The sequence below is a fragment of the Cibotium barometz genome, chromosome 11 (genome assembly GCF_041138505.1).
Source record: "Cibotium barometz isolate CiBa-2024 chromosome 11, ASM4113850v1, whole genome shotgun sequence".
Taxonomy (NCBI): Eukaryota; Viridiplantae; Streptophyta; class Polypodiopsida; order Cyatheales; family Cibotiaceae; genus Cibotium; species Cibotium barometz.
In genome coordinates, this window is record NC_141056.1 from 51,534,781 (window position 1) to 51,557,884 (window position 23,104).

The window sequence follows — 23,104 nt, forward strand, 5'->3', positions numbered from 1 at the left end:
TGAAAAACAAATTGGTAAGTAGTCTCGAATTAGTGGTACCATAACATTGCTTACTGTTGTTATATTGTTGCTATATGCAACTCTATTTTTGGAAGACAACAAGAAAAACAAATTGGAAAGAAGTCTCGAATTAGTGGTACCATAACATTGCTTACTGTTGTTATATTGTTGCTATATACAAATCTATCTTTGGAAGATATCTTTCCACTCAAGAACATAGGAAAAAGGTGAAGTGAATCCAAAGCAAATTGGTGGACGAGCTAACTCCCACCCTCAACTTGGAAAACATTGCCTTCCACTGTAGCGTTCGCCTATAGACAAAAGCCCGACAGTGTGAAGTAGATGGTCTTCGCGATCCCATCCGACAGATTGCGAAGAAGCCATGACGGCGGAGAGCGCAGCAGATCTTGCCTCCGAGCTTGAGCATCAGAAGCTCCAGGTACTATGCTGCCCCCGCCCTCCGCCACCTAGTTTTCTTTTCTGTTTTTTCCCTTAAGCTGTATGCGTATGCCTTGCTTCATCTGGTCGAGAGGTCAGAAAACCGTCACCGTTAACCCTTTTCAGTTCCAACGGAGGCCACTAAGTTCTTATCTCCCTGATAGCAGGCCACGACCTAATTTTTGCTTCAACTACTTGGTTCTCTGTTTTTCGTTTTGATAGCTCTATGTAAGAGTTTTGCTCAGCTGTGGTGCTCGGTAAACCCTAATATACTTGTCTAGCAAACCTAGTTGTTCCTTTTTGCCATCTTATGTGTTTAATATATGCGCGTTATGTTCTTGAATTGAAGTTTCGTTTGGCTGAGAAACCCGAACCCTTGTTGCTGAATTTGCTTAGCTTTTGGCATTCTTACGGTTAAAATAGTACCCAATGTCTTGATATGAGAGATGTAGCATGTATCCCTAACCTTTGGCTGCTTCATTGTAGTGTATATATGTATGTATAAGCATGTAGGCATGTGTGTGATGATGCTTCTAAGGTTTAAAGGGTTTGTTCACCGAACCAGTACACGCACGTACTTTTTAACCCCCTTGCATACATCCTTTTGTTGTTGCAATTCGGTAAGAACGCGCCACAACTTGTGGTGTAGCCACAATACCAATGGGGATTTGAACTCGGGACCCTTCCCTCCCCGAGTACATACGCATATGTATTGTCACGCACACACACACACACACACACACACACATGAATACATATGTTTATGTGCTCATGTGCCATGTCACAAACCCAGCCGGCCTGGTAGCATACATACATTCTTAAACATCAAATCAATGAATTTCCTCCTTTGTTTCCATGAGAAATTTGCGTCCTAAATTGACATTCTTAAGCACTATGTTGCAATTTGGTAAGAAGACATTACAACTTGTGGTGGCCACTATACCAATGGGGATTTGAACTTCGGACTCTTCCCTTCACAAGTTACAATCCCAACCCCACACTACTGGGCTGGTAGCACACATACATTCTCAATTGTCAAATCCTAGTGAATCTCCACCTTCTTTTTCAAGAGAAATTTGCATACTAAATTGACATTCTTAAGCACTATGTTGTTACGGCTTCACCATAGTTGCTCTTGTATGTAGTACGGCACTGTGGCATTGTACAATACGATATTGTATGGTACCGTACGGATTGATTTTTTTAAAAAACTCCGTCCCCTCCCTTTGTTTATGACTTGCCTAAAAAAAATAATGGCTGTTTATGGTTGTTTTTGACTGTTATGGGGATTTCTTGCTTTTGGTGTCTTTTTAGGCTTAATAGCCAAGGATCTGTGGATGTTGACTTTTGGTGTGGATTCAAAGGATGAGTTCGCTCTATCCTTGTGATCACTGCACCGTATTTGGAGGGTTGAGGTGAGGCACCTTCCTAAGTTAGGGCAACTCTCCTCAACTACCTCCCTCTTTGTGTCTTCGCAGACCGTCTTCCAACAATTAGTCCTTGGCCTTGGGTGGGTGCCTTGGACTCTTTGGCCTCCCTTTAAAAAGCTCTCCCTCAACCGTCTCTCCATCACAAGTTTCAAGCTCTCATAGCTCTAGCCTCTCAAGCTCAAGCTCCCATTGCTCGCATGCTCTGTTACAACCTCCGAGCTCTCTATCCTTTCAAATTGATAATCCGTAAATTTATAAGTGTTTTTTTTTTGGCTTGCCATAGACAAAGGCCTTAGTGTTTGGTTTCATATTTTTCTATAGGGGAACTCCCGAGGGTATTTTATCATTACAAGGAAGGGGGATTTATTGAGGGTTATCAATTATTTATTCTCTAGGGGAACTCCCGAGTCTCGAGGGTATTTATCATTGCAAGGAAGGGGGATTTATTGAGGGTTATCAATTATTTATGTCCCATCTCGCGCTTTCTCTCTCTCTCTCTGATCGCAAGTTTATTCATTTCAGGATTGCTTTTCAATTGCACACCACAATTGTGCTCTCATCCATTGTGGATACACCTTTGAGTATCACAACGGGCATGACCAACTATTTGTGAAGGTTATTCTTTTTTTTTTTTGGGAAAAAAGGTTATTCTTTTTTGCATCTTGATATACCTGATTTTGGGCTTAGAGATTGGGATTGTACTTGTTCTTTTTTAACTTGTAAGTTTTTTTGATGTTTGTCTTTCTATATTTATGAGAGATGCTGTGATGCTTATCATAATTTATTTGTGCTACTATAATTAGAGGTTTATATCTAGTTTCAACCATGAAATATTAGCTCCATCCAAGCATAAGTCTAACATGAGTTGGAGCTTCCCGTGTTGGTGTGCTCTTTTTGCCCTCATTTCTTCCCCTCTCCCTGTAGCAAACCAGAAACGAAAACCAAGAGTATTTTCACTTAAACACAATAATTAACCATTGAATTCAGCATAAGCATCGAAACATCATTTCACAAATATACATAAGAAGATTTGCTTCTTTCCATCATGGAACAATTGCACAACATTAGGGATCAGAAGATGGGCTGTCCCCTCTCGCCCCCTCCCCCCTTAAACTGACATTTTCATTACCATTAAGGAGTGAACTGCATCAAGCATCATTAGTGGGAAGCCCAAGGCCCAGTCTTGTCAAACTGCCACTTCTTTCCACGATGCAAGGGAAGACAGTAGCAAACAATGACTGGCAACCCTCAACCCCTCATCACTGTGAGAGCACCATGGGATTCCATCCCCATGTGATCATGCGTGAATCTTTCAAATTGAGGATGCTGAACTGATTTAAATTCATTCACCGCCTTGCCCTTGGCAAAGGCTCAAGTGAAGCTTCAAACTTGTGAACATTCTTGTCAATGGCCTTTACTTGAGCATATCAACATACATTTCATTTGCCCAAAGACTTCTCACAATTGAGAGTAGAATCATTGTTTTGCCTTCATCGTGTACCTGAAACACATGAAATTGAATGGCAAGGTGAAAGGTCTGATTCTTACCAATATTTCAGCAATGAATCCTCAAGATTTAAGAGCTGTTGCATAATTTGTCACGTGCACCCATGCACTACAAAGGGGTCACGCCATACGACAAAATATCCTATCAAGGTACTACTTCTGTACATGTTTCTTGCACTGTTGATGAGCCAGTGTCACTGTGTACCATGAGCCCGAGTCCAGGACATGTCAGGCACGAGCTATGTAGGTTAGTCTCCCAACCATAGAGGTTTGTCAGGTCAATCCTCTTAACCCACTTCGGAGAATTCAGCAAGTAGTCCTCATGTAGGTCCATGTAGATGTTAGCCTTAGGAGTAGAATTCATTAGAGAATGTTAGTTGCATCCATGTAGTAGGGGCCAGCCCTAAGGCAGCTAGCTGTAAGGCCAACCCAAGGAGGGGCAGCCTTGCAAAAGTTATTTAATACCTTTAGCCACCATCTAGGTCGAGTCGGCAGCCCTAGTTAGGGCTTGGGCAGCAGTCGACCAGGTTTGACAGTCAACGAGCAGCCAGGAAAAGCCCACGACCAAAGACTAACATTTAGTGCTAATATACCAGTCGTGGTAGAATTAAAATAGGTCGACAGTCTTTATGCGAGTTGACCAGCTCCCTTTGGACATATATAAGGGTGAGTTAGCCACAATTCATAAATCATTAGATAAAAATCAAGTTCTCAAGCATCAGTCAAGCATGTGTGCTTAGGCATCCAACCTTTGCATACTTTTAGCATTCTTGTGCTTTCAAGCCAAGGCATCAGAAGCTCAGTCTCTTCCGAGAGTTCTGAGTCTCGGGCTTATGTATTCTCTTCGAAGATAGCTTCACAGTCGCCTACAACTTAAGCACAATTTTGCCCAACATTTGGTCACTTTGTCCTTGCGTTTGGCGGTCGGTCAGTTAGTTTGTCCGCTCAGTCTTGTGGACATAGTTCACCTTATATTTAGTTCTCTAGAAAAAATAAAGCAAATACTCCTGCTTGCGGGGCGCAAGATGGGGGAGGGGGCTTCAGTGGGTAATTTGGGACCTCATCTGGTGTCGTCTGGACTACATCTTTTAGTTCATGTATGGTATGGTGTTTAAAGGATTGCTAAAGGCTCACTAAACTTAGGTTTAAAGAGAGGACTGGTTGTTTCACACGGTCTCTTCCTAGAGTTCTCAACACACCAACCCTCGGTCTCGGGCCGGTGTATTCTCTTCGAAGATAGCTTCACGGTCGCCTACAACTTATGCATAGTTTTGCCCAGCGTTTGATCACTTTGTCCTTGCGTTTGGCGGTCAGTCAGTTAGTTTGTCCGCTCAGTCTTGTGGACACGGTTCAGCTTGTATTCAGTTCTCCAGAAGAAATAAATGAAATACCCCTGTTTGCGCGCGCCCTTGGGGGGGGGGGGTTTCAGTAGGTACCTTGGGACCCCGTTTGGTGTCGTCTCTTTCAGTTTATGTATGGTGTTTAAAGGATTATTAAAGACTCACTAAACTCAGGTTTAATGAAGGCCTCGTTGTTTCACATGGTCCTAGCTTGGCGTATGCTACATTGGTATCAGAGCTTGGAACGTGATTCAACGTGGCAACCTAGGGTGGGAGCATCTTGTGGATGGTAAAGTTGAGATTGGGAAAAACCACTCGCCCATCCACCATGGCATCTAGCTCCGAAGACATTACTAAAGAAGAAGAACCCTTCGAAGAAACGCTTTCGCAAAAAGAAGACGAAGACAACCAAAAGTTAAAGGAGCAGATAAGGCAACTTGAGATTCAACTCGAAAGAGTTCAAATGGAAAAAAAAATTGGTAGAACTACAGACAACCTTGGCCTAGTAAACCCGGTCTATGGACACATAAAGCGGTAATTCATTCACAAATAACCTGGACTTACTTAGACACACAATCACAGAATCCTCGCTCCCTCGCTCAACAACACATTGGCCCCGAAGTCCGGCGCCCCTTGCGGTATTTCTTTATTGTTAAAAAGTTGGAAAATACAAAGCACGAGTGCAACAGAGCACTCTACTTGCACCAGCTGAGTTTTACAAATTCTGGGAGAAATTTGCCAGCATAACTGCACTAAAACTGTTCCATAACATCTCAGAATGAGTCCCAATTGACAGGCTCACTTCCATAGGCATCAGACTACCCAATGGAGTCCAAAACATCACAATTCAGCTTGCTGTAATTTCCTGCACAGACCTGTTTTCAGCCCAAATTAACCCTTGTACTGTCCTGGGGGACTTTAGCAAAGTCCTACTGCATTCTGGCATCAACCGGGCAACATAACAGCCCAAAAACAGCACCTAAACAGTGCTGAAACAGCGTTGTATTGAAGAGGTTATTACCCTCTTCCATCCCTGCTTTGGTGTAGGAACTAACTACACCGGTTCCTGTTCAAGGAGGCAACTAGCCTCTGCATATAAGCATGAAATTCACACAACTGTACCTGATTTTATCTGATGAGAGCATTACCATAGTCTGCAAGAGAGAGAGAGAGAGAGAGAGAGAGAGAGAGAGAGACTGTGGGGAGCAAGCTCAACCCTCAATACATGAGTTGCAGGGCAAGGGAGTGCACCACAATAGCTCTTAACCTGCAACAATCCACCATAATGGCTGCAAATGAGCCTCATTCAGCCCAAAATCCCACGCTTCCCTCTTCCCAGTGTGGAAAATGCACATAAATTTGACACTTGGCACATTTTTAAGCCTTTTCCACATGCAATCTTCCAAGCTAAAAATCTCCTGACTGGTTCACATTCTCACAACAGTCCTTTGCCAGCTTTTGGCCCCCTTGACATTCCGCACAAACTGACGCGAACACTTTTCAATTCCGACACTGCCCAAAATAGCAGTTCCCTAGATTTTAGGGATGATGTCATCTGCATTCCTTCTGGTCTCCTGACCATCTTTGACCACTATGGTCACTTCAGAATTTGCTTAGAATTCAAGATACATTCACATTTTGGTGGCGGCCACTTACTAGTGTAAACCGGCCTATGCCCTCATTCAGTGGCCATGTCCTGGACACTGTCATTCATCTTTCAATGTAGTTCTTAGGCTTAGCCAACCACTGGTCCAAAGTCCCACTGGCTGACCCATTCTGACATTGCAATGGCCCAAGCCCTTCCAAGAGATCTCGGGGGAAAACAACAGCAACCAAAGAGAAAGAAAAGAAGGGCCGGTCATCGAGCGTCCACACTTGGGTGCCCGCCCGTCCATACTTGGGTGCCCGCCCGTTAGTATATTCCTAACTCAGCTCGTCAATCAACCTGCCTAGTTCCAAGCTTTCCCAAGCCTTGAAACTAGTCTTGCATGCGTATAGCACACGGTAGATACACACTGTGCACATGACATACTCCCCTTCCTCTAAGAGCTCACTCCTGAGCTCACTAAAAAGCCAGGGTAATCTCTGTGAAGAGAAGTCAATGTCTCCCATGTAGCGTCCTCCTCAACACGATCCTTCCACTTGATCTTGTATTCCGTGATAAGCGTACTACGCAATCTTCGTTCACGAAATCCAAGAATCTTTTCAGGTTCGTGCGGAACAAATGTCATGTCCTGGACATCTATAATTTCTTGAGGAGTAACTAACTGATCTGCTCCACCCAGTACTTCCTTAAGTCTACTGACATGAAATACAGGATGAACTTTCACATGAGAAGGCAAATCCAATTCATATGCAACTAAACCAATCCGTCGTGTAACACGAAATGGTCCACAGTATCTAGGGGATAATTTCGGAGATCTACCTGTCCGCAAAGTCTCGGAATCTTTCGGAACTCGCAAATACACCATCATTCCTTCAGAGAACTCTCTAGGTGAACGATGTCTATTAGAATAAAACCTGTCTCGGTCTTGAGCACTTCTAATAGATTCCTTCGCAACTTGTAACATTTTCTGCATATCTTGCAAAAAATTACATGTTGCATCATGCTGAAGCTCTGAGAATCCTACTGTAAAAACAGGTGATCTAGGTTGAAAACCATACATAAGCATGAAAGGACTAAACCCTGTACTCGTATGCTTAGTACTGCTATATGCAAATTCTAACATAAGAAGATAATCCTCCCATGAACTCTGTCTTTTGGATACGTATACCCGAAGCATATCCTCCAAAATCTGATTCACTCTTTCAGTCTGGCCATCAGATTGAGGATGATCAGAGCAACTCAAATTCAAAGTTGTTTCCAACTTCTCAAAAACAAGTTTCCAAAAGTCACTCGTAAACTTAGAGTCCCTATCACTGACTATGTCCTGCGGTAACCCGTACAGTCTAAACAATTGCTCGATAAACTGCCGAGCTAATTGCGTAGGTGTAATAGTCTTCCGGGTCGGTAAAAATCTAGCCATTTTTGTTAAGCGATCTACCACAACCCAAATAGAATCGTGGCCTTGATGTGTTCTTGGCAATCCGGTAATAAAATCCATGGAAATACTTTCCCATTTATTACTTGGGATTTGCAAAGGATGCAACAACCCAGCCTGTCTAAAGCGTTCAGCTTTATTTGCCTGATAAATCTGACACTTGAGAACATATTCTTCTACATACCCTTTCATCTTCGGCCAATAAAAAGTGTGTTTCACTAAAGATAATGTCCTGTGTACCCCAGGGTGTCCAACAGAAGAGGCGTCGTGACACTCCTTAAGAATCTTGGACCTAATGTCCAGGATCTGTGGTACACAAATTTTGTCATTATGGAATAGTAAACCATTCCGAATCATCCACTGGCCTCCTGCAGCTTGAATAGTAGACTGCTCAGTCATCGAGTCTTGGTCAATCAATGAGCTCCCGTCCTGGATCTTCTACCAAAATGGACCAAAATAATTATCAGTCCTGCAAAGCCCTCTCAATGATTGAAATAAGTCAATAGAAATCTCGGTGAACGACAAAGTATTCACCTCTCTAATCCGACTAAGCGCATCTGTAATACTATTCACGGACCCTTTTCGATAACGGATCTCAAAATCAAAATCTTGCATTAACTCTGCCCAACGAGCTTTCTTGCCTCTCAAATCATCCGCATCACACACATAGTGTGAGCTGAGAGTACTCCCATACAGATTTCCGAAGAAAAACAACATAACCGAGAAAAGAACGAAGTTGTTTCACTGTTCGCGGTATAGGCCAGTCCAAAACCTTTTGAACTCGGTCATAGTCAATGCTCAATCCATCTCTAGTGATCTTGTGTCCCAAGTAAATGATGTTGGTCATAAAGAACTCACATTTACTTAGCTTAGCATATAGTCGATTCTGTCTTAAAATAGATAAGACAATCGTGAGGTGTCTGACATGATCCTCAAGAGTACGGCTATATATCAAAATATCATCCAGGAACACCACCACAAATTTCCCCAAATGTTCACGAAAAAGATCGTTCATCATTTGCTGGAAAGTGGCTGGAGCATTGGTTAACCCAAAAGGTAATACGAGAAACTCGTAATGGCCATACCTAGTCTGAAAGGCGGTTCTTTCGACATGTCTTTCATGAATACATATTTGGTGATAGCCAGTACGTAAATCTATCTTCGTGAAATATTTCGCTCCTGCTAACCGGTCAATCAGGTCATCTGATCTAGGGAGAGGATAACGGTTCTTAATTGTCAGCTTGTTCAATCTTTTGTAATCTATAGACATTCTCCAGGTATTGTCCTTCTTTCTCCTAAGCAACACAGGTGCACCCCAAGGTGATTTACTTGGACGGATCTGGCCCATCCTCAAATAATCTTCGAGTTGTTTAGCCAACTCATCTTCCTCAGCTCGAGGGGAAAACAACAGCAACCAAAGAGAAAGAAAAGAAAAATATATATATTTATAAAGAAATGTAAAAAAAGAAAACAACTGCAAAAAGTTTCACCTCCTGGTGACACCTAGCAAGAGACACCTAAAGAACAAAGTTCTTTAATGGAGTAGTGGTGTTGATGGATGACTAAAAAAGAAGAGCGAGACCGTGAAGCAAGATGGGCCGAACAGTTGTCAGAGAAAGCCAAACGTAAGCCTAAAGAGGAGCGGCTGCGGGCAGAGCTCGAAGCAAAGGTGAACAAGCAACAGGCCCGAGAAGACTTGAGGGACTAGTTCCAACAAACACTGTAGACTCTGGTAACTTCTTTCATCCCTTCTCAGTCCTCCACAACCCCAGTCACAGTCTCGACAACCGTTATGTGTGCCTCACCAAACTTCACCAAGTATGATGGCAAGTACGACCATTCGGTTGGGACCGAATTCATCCACCAGTTTGTTGCCCATTTTTCACTCTCCAAGATCACAGATACCCAAGATAAAGTCCATTTGACGGCTCCACACCTCACAGATGATGCAGTCACTTGGTGGCAACATTAGTCTAGTTTGCTACATTGGCTTATCGGACTATGATTGGGACACCTTCGTGTCAGATTTGAAGACATGGTTTCTACCTCCGCAGTACATGAATCTCGAAGACGAGTTCTACAAACTCACCTAGAACGGTTTCCTTGTGCTCACCTACTCCAACAAAGTGATCACATCAACTCAACAGTTGGGGAAGTCTGAGGACGAGAAGGTGAAGCAGTTCATTCGGGGATTGGATCCCAACATTCGGTTCCCATTCGAAACTTCGAACCCCAGAGTTATGATAGGGCTTTGACTCTTGCGTAGAACCACGAGATGATGCTCAATGGAGGCAAGCCCAAAACCGCTCTAGTTACCCCCAACTTCCAAGTTACCCCCAAGTTATCCCCAGTTACCCCCAAGTTACCCCCAAGTTACCCCTCCAGTTACCCCTCCAGTTACCCCCAAACCTTAGTAGCAGCAGATGCAGATCACTAGCAGAACCAAGCGTTTAACCAACAGTTAGGTAAGGGGACATCCAACAACAAAGATTAGAAGAAAGGCCAGAATAGCTCTTCTACTGGAAAGGTGATAGTAGGCTCAGGTAAACCTTCGACGACGATCGTGACTCGGTGTCCTACCTCCAATCATGCATACTGGCGGAACCACTGAATCCCTACGATCATGTCGCACCCGCGAAGGGGCGAGACAATGAAATCCCTCTAAAATTGGGCCTTCTCGATTGTGAAGGCGAACTATTGAGCTTTCTGGGTGATATGGGTACGCAAGTTGAGAGTGAACCCGTCCACGTCTAAATGATAGGGCACTCGGGCACATCTCATCTTGTTCGCCAACCCGGAGAGATGGCATCTTCGAAACTGCCCATGTTGAAGAGAAGAACAAATTGTTGCCCCTTCAATGTGCCACAAGCTCTGATAAGACCTTTCTGACACTCTTCAACTGTGCCCTCCTACTTATCATCGAATACTACTATGAGTACTACATTCAAAGCAACAGCATTGGTGGTTGAGGGCGGGGATGGAGGGCGTGGCACAACTACGGCGGTAGACATTGTACAGGTTTGTTGCTCGACACTTTGGGCCATGGGCTGCCATTTAGAACAATGCTTCTTTGTATGTCCTGTGTGGTTGCAAAAAACAACGGTTCTCTTTGAAGTACCATTGCTTCTCATTTGACAGTAGGAATCCTCCGGTAAGGCCCTCCTTGATCTTTTCTTCAGGAGTCTTCTTGGGTCCATCTTGTCGCTTCCGCGGGGATCGGAGCATTTAGGGTATTCCGCTCATTTCCCACCTCCAGGTTATCAGAAAGGGAGCAAAGTGTGTGATGATCTATGTCCGCCCATAGTAGATATTGACATCCACGTCGACTCCATTAGAGCCACAGATGACAGGACTCCTCCAGCAGTTTCAGGACATCATGTTGCGGGATGATCTCCCACCCGAACCCCCACCCTCTCGTCGTGAAGACCATCATATCGATTTGGTGCCTGGAGTTGAGCCACCCAGTAAGTTTCCATATCGTCTTTCTAAGGCGTTGGAAGCTGAGTTGGAGATGCAACTTGCGTAGTTGCTTAGGTCTGGTTTCATCAGGTCTTCATCCTCTCCATTTGTTGCACCGATTCTTTTTGTGTAGAAGAAAGATAAGACCGCACGTCTTTGTGCGGATTACTGAGCCTTGAACAAGTTGACAATAAAGAACAAGTTCCCCATGCCTAGGATAGAATACATCCTCGTGCATTTGTGAGACCAAATGGCATGACGAGAAACTCATAGAAACCAAAAGTGGTCCTAAAAGCAGTTTTCTGGACATCCTCGAGTAACACCTGGATTTGATGATAACCACTCTTTAGGTCAATTCTACCAAAGCATCTGCACCTTCCAATTTATCTAGGATATTATCAATCCTCGGAATCGAAAACCGTTTCTTGATGGTTACCTTGTGATGATAGGTGTTCCGGGTATTCGTCTTGTAACTAGATGCCAAGCATATGAGGAATAGCATGTAGTTGCATGGAGTGTAGGGTGGAACTCTAGCTTTGGGCCATGTCATGGGCCATGACTTTGGCCCATGAAGTCCCATAGCATCTAGTGGCCAGCCCTGGCAGCCTGTCGGCCAGCTTCTACCAAGCTTGGCCAACATGGCAGCCAGCCTAAGGGCTGTAGCCCAGTCGGCCAGCCGCAAGGGCTGCACAGCCAGTCAGCCAGCCCTTAAGGAGCAGTCCAGCCAGTCGGCCAGGCCAAGCAAGGCCATGGGCAGCCTGGACAGCAAGGCAGTCAGGCCAAGCAAGGCCGTGGGCAGTCTGGACAGCAAGGTGGCCAAGAGAAAAAAGAACATAAAAACGGGTCGTGGAGTGAATAGAAGCAGGCCGACCCCTGCTGAAGTCCACTGACCAGCATGGTTGAGACCATGTAAGCATTGGCTAGTTAGTCTTTTAGGCATCTGATAATTCACAAAGTGTTGAAGTGTTCCAAGGGCCAAGACAGCCAAAGGCAGCATAACGCAAATGTGAAACTTGAAGGTCAAGAACCAGGTCATCTTCAGGTTGAAGGTTTACAGCCAAGGGAAGATCTATAGATTTGAGTCTTTTTTCTCATCATTCAATATAGCAAATACACCATCCTTGGTGGGGGCCATGCAGAGGGTATCTGGGACCCAATAGGGTGTACTGTATCTTTATTCTCTCTCTTCTCTCTCTCTCTCTCCCCCTCTCCCTCTCTCTTGCACTCATACTTCCGCTACATTGTGCAATCATTAAGAACCAAGGTGCTGAATATTAATTATCTGAAGTATAATCCTGTCTGTAAGCTTCTGCATGTTACAGTGGTATCAGTGTTTGGTAAAGAGATTAAGCCAAAAAAAAAAGATTTTTTTTTTCCACTTATGTGGTTGGTTTTTAGACACCGGTTGCACTCCCATTCAGGTGATTCCCGTTCCTCGAAGGACGGTTGGTTTCTAGCCTCCGGAAGTGACTGGAAACATCTCCCACACAGTGTGGATGGTATTGCTCCGGTGAGGTAAAAACTTGACCACTGGTGGATTCATTGGGCCCAAGTCAATTCCAACTATGGAGTTGCTGACTATTGATGGCACCAATTTGTCACTGATCTCAAGAAGCGATTTCTACCTCCTCATTATCTTGAGCGATTGGAGGACGAGTATCAGGGATTGCACTAGAACGTGCTACCTATCCTCCAATTTGCAAATAAAGTCACTCGGCTCAATCATTCTTCTAATGTTTGCCAATGCGCTGCATCTTTCACATGTATATTGTGTACACTTGCAGTTTCCATGTACAGATTTTGGTGATTTTCAAGAATTTGTGAAGCCAGCAGGGTGGACTATCTTTTTGTAGCTGAAAGATATCCTGAATGTATTCATAAGAAAACTTGAACAAACTTGAGTGTTTTGTGGACTCACTGTAACTGAGGTGGGTCTTCACGTGCTACCAGGATGATCCAGTTATTGAGGATCATGAAGACGACGACGACGATGAGGATGATGACGATGATGATGAAGACGCTCCAGAATTAGAAGAGGCTCAGGGTGATGGTACGTGTTGTCTTAGCCTCCGTTGATGGACTTTTTGGCAAAGTAGGTTTTTGTAATTTTAGTTCTCTGCTCAAATGTAGCTAGGCCTTTGACACATTTGACTGTAGCACAGATGATGGAAGCCTTGCAAATGGAAAATCTAAGCAGAGTCGAAGTGAGAAGAAGAGCAGGAAAGCAATGCAGAAGCTGGGCATGAAACCTGTTACTGGGGTTACCAGGGTGACGATCAAAAGAAATAAAAATGTACGCTGTATTCTATTATTGTTTCTATATGTATGAAAGGGATTTCCAATCCATTTTATATTAGTTGTTTGTAGACGTGCACACATGCACCCAATGATGCAAATGAGCAGCTGCATGCTTTATCTTTTGGCTAACTTACCATTGGAACTCGGTTGTGCTGCAACAGATCCTCTTCGTGATATCTAAGCCAGATGTCTTTAAAAGTCCAGCTTCAGATACATACATTATTTTTGGAGAGGCAAAAATTGAAGATTTGAGCTCTCAGCTGCAAACTCAGGCAGCCGAGCAGTTTAAGGCTCCCGATGGTGCTCATGGCGTTTCTAAATCTGAACCATCTGTGGCATTTGAACCAGATGAAGATGAGGAGGTTGATGAGACTGGCATTGAGCCCAAGGATATCGAGTTGGTCATGACACAAGCAGGAGTGTCACGGTTAAAGGCAGTTTCTGCCTTGAGAACTGCAGATGGAGATATTGTCAGTGCTATCATGGAGCTAACAACCTAGGAGGACCGCTCGATATTTTGTATGCAACCATAGCTGCAATTGGTGTTCTCTAGAGTGTGTAGGGGCTTATGAAACTTTATTCCTTCTATATATGACATACTTATCAACATGTGATCCAAGACACAAGATTTTGCAATTTTGGTTGGAAAGGGTTTTTGGAGGAGAATCTTAACTGCTGCATATTGTAGGGTTGATACTTTGTTTATTTCCCGATTAACAGGTTTTAGTGGTAATATCCTTGAATTATGGCATACTTTGTTTTGTGATGTGTAATCTCAGATTTTATAATATGCAAGTGTTCTTTCATTTCAACAAATTAATAGAGTTTGGTAATCTGCAGATTCCGTTAGTGGATAAGAAAAGTTCACACTTTATTGTTGACACGCAATTAATATGTATAAATACATATAGTTGTATATACGATATAACCACACTTTCATGTGGGTGGAGAATGGGCATGCTTCCTTTCTAAAAATTACAAGACTCAAGGAAATTGATGGGAAGGAGGCTTGAGCCACGTTTGATACCTTTAGTTTCTCATCATCGTGCATCAATGCTCTTTTCACAAAAGTCCTAGCTCCATCATGCTCTCCCTTGTGGCATACCTAGATCCAAAGAAATTACACATCATCATCTTCAAGCCGGTGAGCTTGCAACAAAGTAGAAAGGCCACTTTGCTTTGAGTAGCACCATTTGACCTAGACCCAATGTCACAAGGTGAGGTACACAAAACTTGTCATTTCTACATTTTTGATGACACGGTACATGACACTTTGATTGTTCAACAATTCTTCATGCTATATCCTAAGTGGTGGTTAGAAAAAAAGGAGTACGATTTCAATATTCGAATATATGAGATGTGAACAAGAATAGTGACTTGGTTTGAATGCCAATGCATAGATTGTATTTCATTATGCTCCTTGAATGTGTAGTTCCTCGCAAAATCTACCATAGAGGCCACCACATCTTTAGGAAAAGTATGCACACATGCTTTGAATTGTTTAACTTGCCACCTAATTATGGAGTTGTGTTGAATGAATTTTTGAAGGGGACTACTATAAACTTATTTTCTTGATTATTGTAAGTACTTTTCTTGTCTTCCTTTTTCCCTTAACATAACATCACAATAGTCACGTCTTCGAATACCTCAACTGAAACATGTTGATTACATTCACCCTTCCCTTGTGGGCAAGTTTTAATTTTCTTGGGTCCACAACTACACACTCTCATGAGGGATTTAAAGTGATGAAAGGTGCCATATGATGGTGGTTCACACAACATACCCATCCACATAGATGTAACATTGGTGTATGTATGATCAAAAGCTTTGTAGTTGGATTTGGCGTGGTCGTGCTCACATATTCATAGTTGCAACTCCATGAAGCCCATGTTGGGATGTTGCATCTGGTTGATTGAATCCTTAAAAAAGGCCATCTAGACATATTGAATACAATAACATATATATCTATCCTTTCGTTTGTGAACAAAATAGGGTTTAAATCTCAAATGAGCATTGTTGGATTTTGATGTTGGGATAGACCTTGAACTCAAGAAAAATCTCATCCTCCACATTGCATAATTAAAAGGTTAGAGTTTTTAAATGCACATACAATAAAGGCTAAGAAAGAACGATTTGAAATTCTACCACTATCAGTGATTACCTAGCAGTCAATCCATAACTTATTAGCGGTACCTAAATAAATTAAGGACACTAGTGATCTTTGCATTGCTAATGAGCTGTAGCTAATAGCAACCCAATACCTACTGCTAGTTAATTGGCGCATCAACTGGCAGGTTACTAACAATACAAGATGTCTACTATTTGTAGTACTAAACTAGCACTAACCACTACTAGTAGCATTTGTCAACACTAAAGCGCTGATTACTTTGGTAGCACTAACTACTACTCCTAGCAAATTGTCAGCACTAACCAGCATTGATTACTTTGGTAGCACTCACTACTACTACTTGTAGCAGCTTTAACCAGCACTGATTACTTTGGTAGCACTAACTACTATTGGTCGAAAATTTCAATACTTGTCAGTACTAATTAGCACTAGTTAATAGTGGTTGCACTAATTATTGTTAGCAGCACTTGTTAGCACTAGCCCAACATTGATTACTACTGGTAGCACTAACTACTACTGGCGCACTTGTCAGCACTAATTACCACTAGCTAATATTGGTAGTACTAACTAGTAGTTGGTACTATTGGTAGCACTACCACACGAACTGTAAGACACCATAGCACTACTATGATAACTAGCAGTCCAAGAGCTACTATTAGAAGCACTTGTTGATAGGACTGACTAGCATCTCCTAACGACTCCTAATGACTTGACAGCACTAACTAGAACCTCCGAATGACTTGATAGCTCACTAGCACCACCTAATGAATTGTAAGGCACAAATTGCCATGCTACTAGTACTAGCACTACACTATCTAGTACTACCAAAATAGCTTTAAAACACTAGAGCATAGTTTTCATTAACTGTTGGAAGGTCATGGCCTGGCCACCTCCACATGTGTATAGTCCCAAGCAATGTGATCATTTACAAGTAATAGAAGACTAGGGCCATTCTCATCCCTCCTACACCAATTTCGTGGCTTGGAAGGGAGAGGTTAAGTGCGTAGGGGCGTGAACACTACTAGGATGGGTGACCTCTCGGGAAGTGGTCCCTAATTTTCTAACATGGTATCAAAGCCAGGCAGGGCATGTTGGGATGTTGTTAGTGGAGCTGGTGGACTTGCCAATTCCTCTTCACGGAAGTTGAACGAAGGCCGAATATCTCTATGTAGCATTTGAGAATATGATTGTGTGTGTGCGTAAGCATGATTATTGAAATAATCCCCATGCTGCATTTAAGGATATATATGAGCGGATGGACAAGCTTGCTGACATGCCGGGTGTAATCACTAGCGAAAAAGAAGGTCATGTGGGTAAATCCTAAGGGTACCAACCGTGACACTATTGACAGTGGGAGAAGCCTCTGAGTCCCATATCATTAGAGCCTCTGGGTACCCTACGTCCTTGCTGAGGGAGGGTGTTGGAAGGTCGTCGTGTCCTAGCCGCCTACATCCCACATGTGTAGAGTCCCAAGCAATGGGATCATCTATAAAAGTAATAGAAGACTAGGGCCATTCTCATCCCTCCACCAATTTTCGTGGCTTGGAAGGGAGTAGAGTGGTGGAGGTTAAACGCATAGTGGCGTGAATACTACTAGGATGGGTGACCTCCTAGGAAGTGACCTATGATAACTTAATAGCACTAGCTAGTACTACCTACTGAGTTGTAACATACTAGAATACTACCATGATAACCCAGTCACATTCAAAGGCTAGTTCTAGTGGCACTTATTAGCACTAACTAGCACCAACTACTATACTATGAGGTACTAGAACATTGCATGATAACTAACAATCTAAAGGCTATTTTAGTGGCTCTTGTTAGCACTAGCTACCACCATCATGTGAAGTGAAAGGAATTAGAGTATTGCTATAATAACTAGCCATCCATTTGATACTGATAATAGAACCACTTGTTAGCACTAACCAACACTACCTTTTGAACTTAAAGAAACTGAAACATTGCTATAATAAGTAACAAACCAGTTTCTACTAATACTAGCCCTTGTTTTAGTAGTATAACTAGCAGTATCTACTTTTTTTTTCTGAGAAAAGATCATTTCATTAGTTATATAAAAAAACGCCCGTAGGGCTACAAAAGACCCTCTCCTGCTCATAAGAAAACAGAGCAGAGATCCAAACAAGGCAGATAGGGAGACTCTCCCTAGGTGCAGAAAAATACAAATATCAGTACAAAGAACTGAGGGGCTATATCATACATAGGAGGGGGGAAAAGCCAAACAGGTGGCTTGTAGTGCCAGCGGGGGGAACTCGCGTGTAGGGTATAGAAGGGGCCGCTGCACCAAGTGGTGTGAAAGGCCTGGCACCGCAAGATCGCCTCATCCGTCGAGTCGCCCCGGATGCGGTCATACTGTCCTCGCAGGGTGTGGATTAACTCCTGCCAAATCCCCCGAACAGTCTCTGCTAGTGGCTCCAGTCTCCCCTCAAAGGCCCTGAAACACCGGGCTCTCCAGGTGAACCAGATGGTGAGGCTGCTGAGGAGCTCCCATCGTAGATCCCTCTCCTGTGTCCAGCCGGCAGACGAGAAATCCAGTGAAGGAACGAGGCAAGGCTGGCCCCTAATGAATCTGATGGCCTGGCTGTCCTGCTCCGTCTCGTAGCCCATAGCAGGCCCTGACGAAGTCGACCAAGCAGCGGCACCCCACGTATACATGCCCTCTGGAGAGAGGGGGGCCAGAATGCGCAGCATCCACAGCCAAATCTGCTGCGCCTGAGGACAGTCCCATAGGCAATGTCTCTGTGTCTCCAAAGGGTAGCCGCATCAGACGACGCAGGCGGAAGACCGCTGAAGACAAGCCACAGGTGCCAACTGCAGAGCCCCTGTGGTGGGCGACCAGCCCACTGGAAAGTCGAGATCCTGCGTGCCTGTCGACTAGCCCAGAGCCTGGTCTAGGAACTCCTGTGAGAGTCCCTGTAGCGCCAATGCTCCGATGCAGCTGGAGAGACCATCCTCCTCGCCGTCAAAATATGTCTCCCCAACCGAACTGTGTACTGGAAAAAGGTGATCTCTGTGGCCTCGCGGGATGCATAAGGATCATGCCACTCGTACTCGCCAGGGTCCCACTGGAGCCAGGCCAAGGGGCTCGCTGCATATACCCATATGCGCCACAATCAGAGTCCACATGTGTAGGGTCTGGATCAATATGCCACTTCCGGGAAGCGGCGGCCACTACTCGTATCCTTTGAAAGATGCACTCTGCAACCAAAGGCGACTCCGCCTCCACTCTCTGAAGTCTGCCCTCATCCTGGATCTCATAGTAGAGGCATCTACCATCCTCAGTGCAAGCTCTGACAGCAATCAGGATCTCCAACTGTGTAAAGGCTCCCATCTACCGTGGGGCCACTGGCTCGAGAGGCGTGAACCACTCCTCTGTTGTCATCCCTCATAATCAGCCCCCCTCTCAAGTGACTCAACCTCTCCACCTGGATCTCCTCTGGGAGACGGCAGAAGGCCTGCCAGTCTCCAAAACTACATGTTGGGCCTGCTGCCAATGGTCCACAGGCTAGACGAGGCCGAGAACCGAGCATATGACCCTGCTCTATGCGTACCGCTGGGCTCTAGATGAGCGGCTGTCTCGCCCGCTCCTCATCACAAGAAGGAGGTCTCTGAGAGAGTCCTGGTCTCAGCAACTCCCAAGCTCGCAGGATGCTCAAGGCAAATTTGTCCTCCCATCCTCTACTGAGGCCTGTCCTCCTCATCTCTATGAAGATCCATCGTATCTCTGGTGCCCAAGTGCCCCCTGCTGGGGGAGCCCGAGCCAGCCGCCGCCGCTGAAAAAGAAGCTCTTTCCAAGGCTCAGCGCTTGGAAGCAGTCCCCGAACAATAAGCTTCCCCAATAAGGCTCTACTCTGATATCAACTGGATCTATAATGCCCAAGCCCCCCTGGGCCAGCGGAAGTGTAATAACTGCCCAAGAAACCTTAGCCCGGGCTGGCTGACCATCCCGCCCAGACCAAAGAAAGTTCCTGATCAGCCTCTGTACCTGGTTGATGCAAGAGCTCGAGAAGATCCAGCAAGACGTGATGTACCACATGGTCGCTAAAAGCACCTGATTTTCCACCACCACCCATCCAGCCAAGGATAGCCGAGCTGTACTCCAATACAAAAGCTTCTTCCGGATGCTCAGAAGAAGCGGGGCAATCTGCTGCTCAGGTGACAAATCTAGTCCAATCTGGCATCCCAAATACCGCATTGCTGTGCCAGGAGGAATCCATCTAAAACTTGGGTCTGGGCTTCATGCCGGGGTGGGAGCGCTACTGATCCAAAAGGCCACTGTCTTGTGCCAATTGATCAATGCTCCCGAAGCTGCACTAAAAACCTGAAGCGACTGCTCTGCCCCCGCTGAAGATTGGCCTCTTGGCCATGCAAAAATAAACCCGTGTCATCAGCAAACTCAGCATCGAGCAGGTCCTCCCCCCGGACTGGGAGCTGGAGTCCTCTCAATCCAGCCTCCTCTGCCGTCAGATACATGCTCATAGCCTCAGCAAAGAAGAGAAAAAGAAACGGGGCGAGAGGACACCCTTGAGACGGACTGATCTGGTCTACTCAAAACTCGGCCCCCGTCCTCCTGCCATCAGCACCTGGCTACGAGCTGTGGAATATAGAGCCGCCACTCCTCGAATCCAAACTGGCTCAAAGCCCAGGCGAAGCATAGTGCCCTCTAAGAAACCCCAATCGACTCTATCGTATGCCTTCTCAAAATCGAGAAGCATCACGACGACCAGGTCCTCACCGAGAAATCTAGCTCGGGCCGTCGCCTCCCAAAAGGTGAAAATGTTGTCAAGGATACTGCGCTCCTTGACGAATCCTATCTGGGTAGCATGAATCAACTCCCCCAGGAAGGGTTGGATATTCAAACTCAAGGCCTTTGCTCTAAGACCTCATTAGGAAATTTTTGAGCTCATTTTGGGATCCTGTAAGGAAGTTTGACCAGAATATTCCCTCCAAAAAGGGACACTGGATAAAATTTTTGCAAACGGACTCCAAATTTGTCGGACCTCACATATTTAGATTCTACTCTTCAAAAGCTATCCATTGATATATAACACGATAGGGTTCGGAGAAGGGACAAGATAGATACCTAGCAGATTCCTTTTTGCCTAGGAAAGATTCACGTAACGTGAATCTTTCCTAGGATAGGGTTCGGAGAAGGGACAAGATAGATACCTAGCAGATTCCTTTTTGCCTAGGAACTAGGAAAGATTCACGTTACGTGAATCTTTCCTAGGCAAAAAGGAATCTGCTAGGTATCTATCTTGTCCCTTCTCCGAACCCTATCGTGTTATATATCAATGGATAGCTTTTGAAGAGTAGAATCTAAATATGTGAGGTCCGACAAATTTGGAGTCCGTTTGCAAAAATTTTATCTAGTGCCCCTTTTTGGAGGGAATATTCCGGTCAAACTTCCTTACAGGGCCCCAAAATGAGCTCAAAAATTTCCTAATGTGTAGACAGTATTGAGGATCGTAATAGGTCTCCAATGCCGAATATCATTTGATACTCCCTCCCCCTTGGGGATAAGAAGATCAAGCCCTCTGAAAAGCTCTGTGGCATCACCCCAATGTCCAAAACATACTGAAAGCCCTTGCGGAGGCCTGGCCCCAAAAGGTCCCAATAGTGCATAAAAAAGGCAGGCGTCAATCCGTCCTCCCCAGGGCAACTATGGCACGGAAGGACCCTCAAGGCCTCAGTAAGCTCAACCTCTGAAAGAGGCTCACCCAGAACTGTGCGCATACGATCTGTGACCCTCCTCTGCACATGGGCCCACACGGTCTGTTGTGCAAGCATCCCGACCCTTAGTGGCTGGCTTCGCTAAAAGCAGGTCTCTATAGAACTCAGTGGCAATGGCTCTGATCTCCCCGGGCTCAGTGGCTACCGATCCATCTTGCCTTATGAGCTGGCGGACTCCTGCTTGAGCATGGCGGGGTCCAGTAATCTCAAAAAACTCCCCAGTCACTCTATCACCCAGTTGCATCCACTGGGAGGCCTGGCGCGACGATAGTAGAACTCATGTCTCTGCTGCTTTGCCTCTCTGACCTCCTGGCGTGCCTGGCTCAGCTTGGACGCCACCCACTCACATGTAGGCTACTGCTCCTAAAGGCGCTGAAGCGAAGCAAGGCTAAGTCTCAACTGACGCTCCCGCTCGCGAGTCTCTCCCAGTCGTGTCAAGGCTGCAGCGTGCAAAAAAGAGCTGAGCTCGATGAGTCCCTGGGCACACTAGCCTGCTGCATCCTGGTCTAAGCTCTGGCTGTCATGCCAAATCCTCTCAATGTCCTCAGCGAGACTAGGATCTGTAAGTACCCTCTCTGGGATCCTCAACTGCAAGCTGGTCTCCCGTGTCCTCTCCTCAAGTGTCAAAATAAATGGCGCATGGTCTGAAAAAGAGGTGCCAGCGAGAATGCCAACGGGGCCCCCTCGCTCCCCTAACCTGTCGCCCACATAGAAGCGATCAATCCATGATAGACTGCCGGCGATCCGCGACCGAGAGAAACTAAGACTATCCTGAGAGTGGGAGAAAGCCTCATGCTGCCATGCATCAGTGATCCTCAGTGTCATGCAAAATCACTCCCACGCTGCAAGCTCCTGTGCCGTGCCTGTAACATGACTGCCACCCACCCTATCGGCGGGCGGGTCCTCAAGCATGTTGAAGTCTCCCCCGACACACCAATGTGTGGCCTCTGGCAATGCATCCGTAACCTGGGTCTAGAGCTATGCTCTGGCACTAGCATGGTTGGGCGAATAGACATTGAGCACGCCAAAGAGCTCATCATGCATCCTTAGAATGACATACTGTGCTCTACCAGGCACAATGATCCCGCGATCCACAATGGCGTGCCGCCTTACATCCGCAATGACCATACATACTCCTCCCTGCCCACCCAAGGGGCCAAACCCTGCAGACCAAAAGGTGTCCCATCTACCAGGCATCACCGAACCGTATCTCCGGCTCCTGCTCTCACCCAAATGGTGCTCCTGCATCATCAGAATATCAATACTGCCCCCAACCAGGCATCTTTGAAGCTCCTGCCTCAAGCAACCACGATAACGTATATAGTGTGCGCCGCCAAGGCCCTGTACATTCCATGAGATGATCCTCATGGATGACCTGTTGAGGTGGAGGCTGTCTCAGCCATACTACGCAGCGGGCCTTCGCAAGCGCCTTGGATGGAGAATAGTCCTCATCCGAGCGGCTACGAATCTGCCCACTCGGTGTGCTGCAAGAATCTCGGATCAGGCGCCAGTGGCTGTGTCCCATGGCGACTGCCTCCCGCTCAGACAGAGCAACCTCGTGTATGCATACATATCCAAGGTCGCGTGCTAAGTCTGCCACTATGTGAACCACCAAATAACGAATCCTGGAGGCATCCACACTCCTGGTATCAAAGAAAAAATGAGCCAACTCCCATAGTCAGCCTATCACGTCTGTCACCTCCAAACCGCTCA

The 23,104-nt window shown here is 45.4% G+C and overlaps 1 protein-coding gene and 1 pseudogene across 1 annotated transcript; one reads left to right on the top strand and one right to left on the bottom strand.

The window, feature by feature from the left end:
• Positions 1-214: 214 nt before the first annotated feature.
• Positions 215-14,273, top strand: LOC147634308 (nascent polypeptide-associated complex subunit alpha-like protein 1). The gene is made up of 4 exons (XM_086805446.1): positions 215-439; positions 13,165-13,264; positions 13,377-13,507; positions 13,674-14,273. Exons 1-4 carry the CDS (start codon positions 383-385, stop codon positions 14,010-14,012), a joined length of 627 nt encoding a protein of 208 aa, XP_086661572.1. The 5' UTR covers positions 215-382; the 3' UTR covers positions 14,013-14,273.
• Positions 14,274-21,613: 7,340 nt separating this feature from the next.
• On the bottom strand, positions 21,614-22,759 carry LOC147634309 (uncharacterized; annotated as a pseudogene).
• Between the last annotated feature and the right edge of the window lie 345 nt (positions 22,760-23,104).